We start from the raw sequence: 13,079 nt of genomic DNA on the forward strand, positions 1-13,079 counted from the left end.
ATGAGTGTGTGTGTGCTTGAGCCTTTATTTCTCCTCACCTTCCAGGTTTAGTAATACCCTGACTGCTTGGTGGAATCTCAAAAGTGTTGATGTTCATCTCTAGGTCCATTATAATCTCTGAAGAACAAAGATAAAAATGACACACAAATGGGCAAGTAGGTAGACAAAGCAAAGAGCAGGATACACACACCAGGATACACACACACACACACACCAGGGTACACACACCCACAACACACACCAGGATACACACACCCACACACACACCAGGGTACACACACCCACAACACACACCTACAACACACACCCACAACACACACCCACAACACACACCAGGGTAGACACACCCACAACACACACACACACACACACACACACCAGGGTACACACACCAACAACACACACCAGGATACACACACCAGGGTACACACACACCAGGATACACACACCCACAACACACACCAGGGTACACACACCCACAACACACACCAGGGTACATACACCCACAACACACACCAGGTTACACACACCCACAACACACACCAGGGTACATACATCCACAACACACACACCAGGATACACACATCCACAACACACACCAACAACACACACCAGGTTACACACACCCACAACACACACCAGGGGCCTATTGCACAAAACTAGGATAAGGGATTAAGCCGGGATATCTTGGTTATCCTGGCTCAATTTATCCATGATCCAGTTGCACAAAAGCGGGATAGGGGGCAGTAGGATATGTTATGGTATAAATCACCATGGTGATTTATTCTGTGGAGCTAGCCTGCTCCAGACCAGGCTAAGTTCCAGGAACTATCTAATCTCATCCCTTATCTCAGTCAGCAGTCACCAAAAACGGAAACCAATAGTTATTCCACTGCCCACTACACATTGTTATCACATATAACTAGACCCACTGTCACATTATTTAAACGTTTGTGATCATTAATTCACTTTTACATACTCACCATTCCCGACCTGTCATGCGACAATGTGAAGTCACGGGAGTACCTAACAATTTTGCGCGTGGTGATCGCGGCACTAGTTGCAATATTCTCCTTAACAGAGGTGTTGCTGTTTGTTGCTGTTGTGAAAAGGATATCGCTACCTACTTCACACTGTAGAAGAAGCAATGAAGCCGCTCTAGTTATGTCTAGTTGCCATGGTGAATCAGTGAATCTGTGATCGGTGGCAGGGTCTATTTAAGGGAGCCGTGAGTGCGCACTTATCCAGGATAGGTTTCACCTGGCTTGATGAATCCGTGTCTGCTCATCCTGGCTTGCTCCTTGTGCAACCAATTTAGCCTGTACGCTCTTGTTTTGGATTCATTGAGCGCAGCTCAGTAACTTATCCCGGATGTCTTAATTCTGCTTTTGTGCAACAGGCCCCAGGATACACACACCCACAACACACACCAGGATACACACACCCACAACACACACCAGGGTACACACATCCACAACACACACCAGGGTACTAGGGGTGGCATGATTTCGATTTTATATCGAAATCGATCGAAATTAGATCTCAATCTCGAACTTCGAACTCAAAACCAGAATTGACATTGCAGCCACACCACCAATGTCACGTCCAGCATGTATGTCAAGACGCACAAACGCACGTGCTGAACTGCAGCATCAACACTCCTCTACACACATCAACCTAACGAAATCGAAGCCCCTCTTGCTACTCTAAAATCACCGGTGTGGAAGTATTTTGTCGTTCATTCACGTCAATTAACACTAACTTTGCCTACTCAACTTAACAAGTGAAAAGATGATCCAGTTACAGTCCAAAATTACTTTAAGGCTTAAAATGCACATTGATAAGTACATATTCCATGAACACTAACCTTGGGTTATCAAATTATCATTCTGTGTTGTTTCATTTCACTATGTTCACGTCCTGTTTTGCCTAATGTTTTTTCTGTTTACATTACAACCTCGCGGTTGGAACGGTTTCAAAATAAAAGCGGTTTCAAAATAAAAGCCCCCCGAAACAGAAAAGGAAAAGGCCTAAAAAAGTAAATAACATATAAGGAATGCATTAATAGTAATATTAAAAAAATCGAAAATCGAATCAAATCGTGACTTTAAAATCGAAAAAATTAAATCGAATCGAGGATTTGGAGAATCGTGACACCCCTACAGGGTACACACACCCACAACACACACCAGGATACACACACCCACAACACACACCAGGGTACATACACCCACAACACACACCAGGTTACACACACCCACAACACACACCAGGTTACACACACCCACAACACACACCAGGTTACACACACCCACAACACACACCAGGGTACACACCCCCACAAAAAGCTGGCACAGAATCTACTTACCAATATGAGAGAGAGAGAGATAACTCACACTTAACACTTATCATACAGTATGAGAGAGAGAGATAACTCACACTTAATACTTAATATGAGAGAGAGAGAGAAAGAGATAACTCGCACTTAACACTTATCATATGAGAGAGAGAGAGAGAACTCACAATTAACACTTATCATATGAGAGAGAGAGATAACTCACACTTAACACTTATCATATGAGAGAGAGAGATAACTCACGCTTTATTTTGGCTACACTTGTTATGTCGAGCTTCAGAGCTGCAGAAATGGGGGAAAATATCAACAGACATTAGAAGACTTTAAAATAGTCACAAGATCCAGCACAATTCATATGCGCACACAGTTCATATGAGAACACATAAAAAGTCACCTAACAACATGTGAAAAAAACATATAAGAGAAAGTGAGAGATTGTGTCCGTGTGTGTGTGTGTGTGTGTGTGTGCGTATGAGTTAAGTGTGTGTGTGTGTGAGAGAGAGAGAGAGAGAGAGAGAGAGAGGAAAAGTGAGAGATTGTTAGAGTGTTAGTGTGTGTGTGTGTGAGTGTGTGTTTGTATGTGTGTGTATGTGTGTTAGTGTGTGTGTGTGTTAGTGTGTGTGTGTTAGTGTGTGTGTGTTAGTGTGTGTGTGCTACAACAGGTGGCTGCTCACCAGAGCTGGAGGTCTCACTGAGGTCCTCCTCCTTCCCAGCATCCCCCACCTGCTCGTGCAGTAGCTTGTCCACAGCCTGCAGAGCTGAGGTCAGGTCATACGGGGTCAGATCGAACGACGTCGACTCCTCACACATCTTTTCCTGTAGTAGGGTCACACACACACACACGCACGCACACGCACAGACGCACACGCAGAGTTTGGGAAGAGCAGGTGATTTGGACGTCCATGCAGTACATTTCCCAGCACAACGGGTCTCCCTTAGACCTGCTGCTGGCCTACAGCGCCCCACTGTGGCCAATGCTGAACATGCATGTGTGCAAACTAACTTAGAGAGGGTCTGCCCTGAGGCAGGGATGACCTGAGTCCAGTCAAGTCCCTTTTATAGCGCATTAATGCAGCCCAAAGCGCTCCACACACAACACATGGACACACAGGACAAAAGATGCCGGACGGAGCGGCGTAGTCACCAGCGTACCCGAGACACCAAGACATACAAGACAGGCAACAAACAAAATTTACAAATAATAAAAAGTAAAAAAGAAATTTGAAAAGAAAATGTCATGTTAAATTAGTCCAATTGGTTGCATCTAACCAGCTGAAAAATGTCCAAGGGCAATGATGCCTTAAAAACTAACCAACTAGGAGGATTTACTGGCAGTCTGGAAAGCAAAGCACTACACTACTAACGTACAAGACCAACATCTCTCCATAATGACTAAATTAGCACTACACTACTAACGTACAAGACCAACATCTCTCCATAAAGACTAAATTAGCACTACACTACTAACGTACAAGACCAACATCTCTCCATAAAGACTAAATTAGCACTACACTAACGTACAAGACCAACATCTCTCCATAATGACTAAATTAGCACTACACTACTAACGTACAAGACCAACATCTCTCCATAATGACTAAATTAGCACTACACAACTAATGTACAAGACCAACATCTCATGACTAAATTAGCACTACACTACTAACGTACAAGACCAACATCTCTCCATAATGACTAAATTAGTATTATTCTAATAATAATTATAAATTAGCATTATTTAGTGGTCAGTCAAGCCAAGCGTAGTGACAGCTTGATCTAATGTGCTGAGGTTAAAGGTTACCACGCTAGGTTAAGCGTAGTGACAGCTAGATATAATGTGCTGAGGTTCAAGGTTAAAGGTGACAGCTAGATCTAATGTGCTGAGGTTAAAGGTTACCGCGCTAAGCTAAGTGTAGTGACAGCTAGATCTAATGTGCTGAGGTTAAAGGTTCCCACGCTAAGCTAAGTGTAGTGACAGCTAGATCTAATGTGCTGAGGTTAAAGGTTACAACGCTGAGCTAAGTGTAGTGACCGCTAGATCTAATGTGCTGAGGTTAAAGGTTAAAGGTTACCGCGCTAAGCTAAGTGTAGTGACAGCTAGATCTAATGTGCTGAGGTTAAAGGTTACCGCACTAAGCTAAGTGTAGTGACAGCTAGATCTAATGTGCTGAGGTTAAAGGTTAAAGGTTACCGCACTAAGCTAAGTGTAGTGACAGCTAGATCTAATGTGCTGAGGTTAAAGGTTAAAGGTTACCACGTTATGCGCCTCATCAAAGATGACCACGGCCCCCTGCAGCTCAATGTTGTGGGCCCTGCGACTCTGACAGGAGGAAGAGAGGAAGAGAGGAAGAGAATTAGAGGAAGAATGACATGATATTCTGACAATAGACAAACAAGCATCGCTGCGCCTGTAGAACATCTATAGAAGTCACCTGAGTTAGTGTCTAAGGTAAGTGTACTAACTACATCCACCCTACCCAGTACTACAGTAAATAAATACCCAGTACTACAATAAATAAATACCCAGTACTACAGTAAATAAATACCCAGTACTACAGTAAATAAATGCCCAGTACTACAGTAAATAAATACCCAGTACTACAATATATACATACCCAGTACTTCAATACATACATACATACATACATACCCAGTACAACAACAAATATATACACAGCACTACAATAAATAAATGTGTTAAATAGATAATGTCTTAGTGACCTTGTTGTTTCTATGAACATGAATTGTTGTTTATAGGCAACATCAACTTAGTCGAGGCATAAAGACCCCTGGATATCTTCATTAAGTACTTAAACGTTTAAACTAGCTGATTAGCCTAATTAGCTCGCTTGCCACCACTGGCTAGACACTGCAGTCAAACAGTTAGCGGTTTGGCCGTCACGCCCCCGAGGAGAAATTTCACTGGCCGAAATTTACGAGGTGTTTCGCTGTGTGGAAACCCACCGTTAGGGTCCAGTAGTTATACCACATGAAGATGATGGTCATTATCTCACCTTAGGGTCCAGGAGGTAGTTGTACGGCATGAAGATGATCTCAGCCTGCTGCTTTAAAGACCGGGACAAGTAGTATGGGCATACCCTACAAAACAGCACACACACGGACGCACGCACGCAGACACAGACACTATAGAGCTACAAATATGGTTCACATTCCACCAACAAAACTCTAAAGAGCACACAGTAGCCGTACAGAACTGAGCTTTACCAAATACTACCGATCAGGGCTGAGTTCACTTTCTGTGTTCACAGCACTGGTGCTACAGAGGTTGCTAGTTTTGTAGCACAATCCACACAATCTGTAGCATCATCTGTAAGCTGCACTCTAGATAACATTAGAACCCCCGTCTGTAGGCTGCACTCTAGATAACATTAGAACCCTCATAACATTAGAACCCTCATCTGTAGGCTGCACTGACCTCTGGTCAGGGACACAGACAGCTGCTTAAGAATGTACTGACCTCTGCTTATTGCCGGCTTTCACTAGATCCTCCACATCCAATATGGAGTTGATGATCTCTTTATCGGTGCTCTTCTCTGAGGGGAGAACAGATCCAAATTACTACAGCACTACACTACACTACTACAGCACTACACTACTACACCACTACAGCACTACACTACTACAGCACTACACTACTATATTACTACAGCACTACATTACTACACTACTAGAGCACTACACTACACTACTAGAGCACTACACTACACCACTACAGATGATCTCTTTATCGGTGCTCTTCTCTGAGGGGAGAACAGATCCAAATTACTACAGCACTACACTACACTACTACAGCACTACACTACTACAGCACTACACTACTACAGCACTACACTACTACACCACTACAGCACTACACTACTACAGCACTACACTACACTACTACAGCACTACACTACTACACTACTATATTACTACAGTACTACATTACTACACTACTAGAGCACTACACTACTACAGCACTACACTACATTACTACACTACTAGAGCACTACACTACACTACTACAGCACTACACTACTATATTACTACAGTACTACATTACTACACTACTAGAGCACTACACTACTACAGCACTACACTACTACAGCACTACATTACTACACTACTAGAGCACTACACTACTACAGCACTACACTACTACAGCACTACATTACTACACTACTAGAGCACTACACTACACTACTACAGCACTACACTACTACAGCACTACACTACTATATTACTACAGCACTACATTACTACACTACTAGAGCACTACACTACACTACTACAGCACTACACTACTACAGCACTACACTACTAGAGCACTACACTACACTACTACAGCACTACACTACTACAGCACTACACTACTATATTACTACAGTACTACATTACTACACTACTAGAGCACTACACTACTACAGCACTACATTACTACACTACTAGAGCACTACACTACTACTGCACTACACTACTAGAGCACTACACTACTACTGCACTACACTACTAGAGCACTACACTACACTACTACAGCACTACAGTAGGGACACACAGAGGCATGACACCCAAATCACTTCAGAAGGCAGCACTACGTTGTAGACATCAACAGTATTTCAAGCAGTGGCGTTCCAAGTGAGTGGAGGTAGGTTAAAGATCGTACCTTCGACATTGTTGTAGAAAAGACACGAGCGTGTTGACACCTTGGCCCTGCACATGTGAACCTGCAGAGAAACCAGGAGGTCTGTGTTACTGACTCAAAGCTAATTATTCCCCGATAGAACACAGGTAACACAGAAACCAACCAGGAGTGTGTGCTTCACCTCACTGTGTGTTCGCCGTGTTCATTAATTCACGGATGGGATAAATGCAGAGACCAAATTCCTTGTATACGCAAGTATACCTGGCCTATAAACCTGATTTACATTTACAAAGATACTGTTCTAGCCATGAGTTTAGTGGTCAGTAGGGGAGCAATCATGAATGTACGTACAGACAGAATCAGGCAGGCACGTTATTGACCCTAAAGCAAAAGGAGCTAGTAACAGCATATCGGTAAGTACCTAGTAACAGCATATTGGTAAGCAGTGGTAAGTAGCTAGTAACAGCATATCGGTAAGTACCTAGTAACAGCATATTGGTAAGCAGTGGTAAGTAGCTAGTAACAGCATATCGGTGGGGAGCGAGTAACAAGATATCGTAAGTAGCTAGAAACAGCATATCGGTAAGTAGCGAGTAACATCATATCGGTAAGTAGCTAGTAACAGCATATCGATAAGTAGCTAGTAACAGCATATCGGTAAGTAGCGAGTAACAGCATATTGGTAAGCAGTGGTAAGTAGCTAGTAACAGCATATCGGTAAGTACCTAGTAACAGCATATTGGTAAGCAGTGGTAAGTAGCTAGTAACAGCATATCGGTGGGGAGCGAGTAACAACATATCGTAAGTAGCTAGAAACAGCATATCGGTAAGTAGCGAGTAACAGCATATCGGTAAGTAGCGAGTAACAGCATATCGATAAGTAGCGAGTAACAGCATATCGGTAAGTAGTTAGTAACAACATATCGATAAGTAGCGAGTAACAGCATATCGGTAAGTAGTTAGTAACAACATATCGGTAAGTAGCTAGTAACAGCATATCGGTAAGTAGCTAGTAACAGCATATCGGTAAACAGTGGTAAGTAGCTAGTAACGGCATATCGGTAAGTAGCTAGTGACGGCATATCGGTAAGGTTCTCCTGCAGATGCTCCTGCGGGGACAGTCAGACCAATACGGCCTTGATGTGTTCAGCACACAGTGGAGGTCAGCCAGTGATACAGTGTTGTTGCCATGGGGATAATCATGTGGTTGTCACGGAGATGATGCTGAGGCTGACTCACCTTCACGTGATTGCTTTCCTGTTTCATCACTTCCTGATTAATACAAAGTTGTTCACGCGAGCCAAGAACACACACTTTTGGCCTGAGGAGAAAAAAGGATGCTTTATACACACGCACACACACCTTCACAGCTTTTGACAATGGAAATACCTGAAACATGATGGGGACACATGCAACACACTGGTTAGATATGAAATTGTAATGTTTACAGAATAAACAAATGTGTGCACACTAGGGATGTCACGATTACAGATTTTGGTGGTACGATAACTGTCTGAAGAATAATCACGATTTCACGATTATTACGATTATTTTGCGTGAATATTTTTCACAACAGTACTAATGTATAAAATCACACAAACACATTATTTAGAGGTTTTGATCTCTAAACGTTATTTATTGTTGTTTTTTAAACACAGTAAGACACTGCATAGTAATAATAAAATAAATCACTCTGCTTTGTAAACTACATCCGCATTTCCCTTTTGGAAAAGGCTGTAGTCTCTCTCCTGATAATTTAACACACCATTAGAAAGTGTTCTAGTATTTCCAGTTTGTGCATTCTTTCAACATTTGTTTTGGAGGTAGATAATGGAAACATGGAATAGGCTAAATAGAAAATTAATTGAGAACATCTAGAGAACATACTAAATTCTCCTCCACCCTCCACACACACACACACACACACACACACACACACTGGCCTTTGGAATTACTGTAAAATAGCCCCACATCATCACATATCCTTCACCATATCTCACGATTGGCATGGGGTACTTTCCATAAGATCATCTCTCAAAGCAAATCAAACCAGCTAATAGGCTAACTGAAATAAAACCATGCCAATCTCTAGGTATGGTGAAGGGTATGTGACGATGTGGGGTTATCATGCACACACACGCACACACACACACACACACAGCTCCCAAGAGCAGAAGGCCTTATCAGTCTCTCACCTGTATGAGGTGTTCCTGAGCTCTCCGATGACCTGCGTGAGCTGGGAGTGTGTACGTGATGCATATATGATCTTCGGGACGTCAGTGTAGTACACTAGAACAAACCAGATGACATTACAGTGCATGCAAGGCAAGTAATTCAATATGCTTTACATAAAACAAAAGCAAATAATAACAAATAAAAACATAGAAGTACAATAGCTTAAAAAAAGCACACCAAAAAAAAAGACATGACACCACAGATTGCGTCAGATTAAAAGTGTATCTGTACTTGTATGGACATGCTCTACACTTAAACAACAGACAGTAGAGGAATGTTATCTGCCTAGAGCTCAAGAGGCTGTGTGTTGTTGTTGTTGTTGTCGTTGTGTTTTTTGCGTACTTGGTGAGTCCCCATCCGTGGCCGAGGTACCCCAAGATGACAGGGGCCTGTCAGAGAAGAGCTCCGCCCCTCCCATCTTCTCTGCGATCTTGCGGGCGGAGATGGTGTCCTTGAAGTACTGTCTCCACGCCAGGGTGGCGCATAGCAGGCACAGCGTCTTGCCCGTACCAGTCGGGCTCTCCAGGACCCCATTCACCTTCTGCAAACACCAGGAGGGCACAGTTACAGGTATTCACTCAGCACACGTACACTTATTCAATTAGCAGATGCTTTTATCCAAAGTGACAACACAAATGTACAAACATGAAGAATAAGACTCAAGCTACAATGCTGAAGAGATCTTACCTCGCAATTAATACTATATCAATCAATAGTATTACCAGAGTGCAGGTTTAAGTAGGCCTACTAGTAAAAGTGTAGTTGAGGAGATAGTAGTAGAAGAGGAGGTAGGAAGAGAGGGAAGTGCATGTTGTGAGTTGGGGGAGGTGGAGGGTTCAGGGTTGACCGAGTAGTTTTGAAAGTGGAAAATAGTTTCAATGGCAGTTATTGATAGCGTATTGGTCTTATGAAGCGCATTAATTAAACAAATCGCCGTTCTTCAATAACCATGTTTTCCTATAAAAATGAGTTACACATAATGCTTGTTAATTTCAAACATGAAACGGTTTACAGCAGAGATAACTAAAGGGCTTGCTGACATGCCATGTGCATTTTGTATACTCTTCGACAACTTCTACACTTACGTTTTGTAGGCATTCAATGACTTTACTCATGTAGTCCGTCTGACATGGATATGGTGTGAAGGGGAAGTCCACTGTTACCCCTTTAATTTTGAGCGAGGGCATCGTGGTAGAGTTGACAAAAGCTTAGGCTACTGCCCGGGCTGACCCGTTGCCGTTGCCGTGATGTTAATATCCGAGTGCTGATGTTAGCTAAATAGGACTTACATTCAGCACATCTCTGCATATTATCGGAATATTGAGCTGTCTTCCAAAACACCCTGTCTGATATGTCATGACCATTCGTAAAAAGGTCTCATTTATAACTTTGACAATAAACAAACTATCCACGTTAACCTTTGGGAACCACTTCCTGGTACTGTGCTTGGCGCGGGATGTTCAGATTGAAGCGCATGCGCTGTTCGTCTTATAGAACTGCAAGATTTTTCTTAGAATATGGAAACTCTCTGTTTCATTCATACGAGTGCACACCGTTTGGCCTGATAGTTATAATAGCGGCGTTTGCTGTCAAGAGTGACATTGCATGAACTGAATTATATCAACAACTGCACTGCCTCTTTACAGCAACTCGTCATTCTCAATTCGCACATGCGCAATTGAACATCAAACAGCGAGTTTGGATGTCACTGTAGCTAGTAATGGGCAAATGAGTCTTTGGTGAAGCACTGAAAATGGGTTCATTACTCAAAGCTTCAGCAACAGCGACCTCTCCGGGTAAAAAGCCAAGACTGCATCTAAATTAGATTAGATTAGATTAGATAGATAGATAGATAGATTATCCCAGCTAGATAGTGGACAGGAAGCTTTACTAGTGAAATAAATCTAGTGCACGCACCACCCCACCCCCACACATAGGCTATAATGCACATGAATAAGAATGGGATATCATTCTTTTTACAAATAAAGATTGATCAGGAGCCATCAGAATAAAGTTTCGGAGTGTCTATTCGTACCCCTGGTACGAATATCCTTGGCCACACAACTGGGCTATTGACACCCTGTTACATAACAACAAAAACATGTTGCTCGCGTGCCCAAAAAACATGGCCGACATTCGTTTTTTCGTCAGTAGAAATGGTAGAACGGTTTCACTAATATCTGTTCAAATTAAATTTGAGATTATTTTCATAATCTTTGTTCAGTGAACACATACAACCGTCAGTTTCATAGCTAACAGACATTTCGTGAATATGACGTTCAGGCCTATAATATTTCCTAGTGGAAGCGGATAGTGCAGTGGTCACAGACAAGCGCTGGCACGCGGGAGACTAATGTTCGATTCCCGTGTGATGCGTTTTGGCAGAGTGAGTGTGCATGTGTACCAACGTCTCTGGAGATAAGGCGTGCAATTTGAACTAGACTGCATTTCCGGCGGGAACTGCGAAAGTGTGCTGGCCCTGGTCCGGTCACCAACGTGAGCAGACAGTGAAATACGCTATGCTGAACCTGGCTTGATCCAAGCATTCTAACAGTGCCTTTCAGTGTTGGAGCAGTGGCAATACCTCAAAAGCTCTATTCAACTATTGCCTTGCGGGGTGAATGCGGTTCGTTGGATTTTACCTGTGGCCTGCCTTCGAATTTAGCTTATATGACTAAAATCAAATCAATAAAATAAAACAACAGCAGTGATTGGCTGCAAAAATAAATAATGTCACGCGTCTTGCACCTCTCAAACTGGGCTATCAGGTAACCTAGAGAAAAATTGAAATTATGAAATATGACTAAGGCATTAAAATGCTGCTTGTTTGTCAGGATACTTTTCACTGATTTATTTTAAAAATATGAGCTATGAGTGTGAATGTTATATATTCCATCCCCTAATTCTGTTTTACTGGTTTATTTGACAAATAATCTATATGGATTTGCTCTATAAAGACCTTATGTCTGTTTGGGATTGTTTTGAGAGCCTATTGATGTATCTCAGAATAAAGGAATGTCCACAACATTAGTAATGTTTTTTTTTGTGTGTGTGAATGTATTTTACTTAACTCATTGAATGTAGCTGGATACTCATGAACGCATGTCTCTAATAGCCACAATAGGAGTAATTTTAGCAACACCGTATTTTGTGTGGCCCATAACAACCCAGTGGATCATGAAAATGTGCCAAAATTCACATTCCTTGCTTGTTGTTGGTACATTAATCCCAGATTGCCACTTATCTGAGATGTAAGAGTTCAGTATAGGTTTAAGGTCTGGGGCAGGGATTTGACATTCTGTGACTTCTTCATTGAGGGCTTGCTTAGCAGCACTGTCCGCTTTCTCATTTGCCCTCAGACCAACATGGCCTGGGACCCAGCAAAAAACTACACTCAAGTTCTGGTTCTTTAGACGTTCTAGTTCAGTTCAAGCTCAGCTTTGGTTGTACTTTTTGCGTAAACATTAAAGCCTACTGGAAAGATTTTTAATTGCAATTTAATTGAATGCAATTTACTTTTACGATTAAATAAAATTAATTTATCCCTCTCACCCATAGTTTTCTATTTATTTACAAATGTACATAGGCCTACTGTAATTACATTTATACATAGTTATTCTACTGATCTTTATACTATTCATCCTGCACATAGACTTATTCTTACTACTCTTATAATGTTGTTTCTGCACTACAATGACACTGTTTCCACACTGCACATAGCAGTATGTTATGTACAGTACATATCTGTTATATATTTGTCATATTGAATATCCATATTTATTCTGTTTTATTATATTCTGTTAATACATTGCATATATCTATATTATTATTTCTACTATTATAATG

At 41.9% G+C, this 13,079-nt stretch overlaps 1 protein-coding gene across 1 annotated transcript in view; it reads right to left on the reverse strand.

The window, feature by feature from the left end:
* The window catches only part of rtel1 (regulator of telomere elongation helicase 1), an 89,909-nt gene extending 79,202 nt beyond the window's left edge, over positions 1-10,707 (reverse strand). The window contains exons 1-11 of the mRNA XM_042097733.1: positions 10,319-10,707; positions 9,576-9,774; positions 9,194-9,287; positions 8,238-8,319; positions 7,020-7,080; positions 5,835-5,910; positions 5,371-5,455; positions 4,611-4,676; positions 3,031-3,172; positions 2,600-2,638; positions 39-117 (exon numbers count right to left, since the gene is read on the reverse strand). Of these exons, the coding sequence (XP_041953667.1) occupies positions 39-117; positions 2,600-2,638; positions 3,031-3,172; positions 4,611-4,676; positions 5,371-5,455; positions 5,835-5,910; positions 7,020-7,080; positions 8,238-8,319; positions 9,194-9,287; positions 9,576-9,774; positions 10,319-10,420 (1,025 nt within the window). The 5' untranslated portion in view covers positions 10,421-10,707. The remainder of the gene's footprint in view (positions 1-38; positions 118-2,599; positions 2,639-3,030; positions 3,173-4,610; positions 4,677-5,370; positions 5,456-5,834; positions 5,911-7,019; positions 7,081-8,237; positions 8,320-9,193; positions 9,288-9,575; positions 9,775-10,318) is intronic.
* Positions 10,708-13,079: the final 2,372 nt, after the last annotated feature.

Source organism: Alosa sapidissima, chromosome 7 (assembly GCF_018492685.1).
Source record: "Alosa sapidissima isolate fAloSap1 chromosome 7, fAloSap1.pri, whole genome shotgun sequence".
Lineage (NCBI taxonomy): Eukaryota > Metazoa > Chordata > Actinopteri > Clupeiformes > Clupeidae > Alosa > Alosa sapidissima.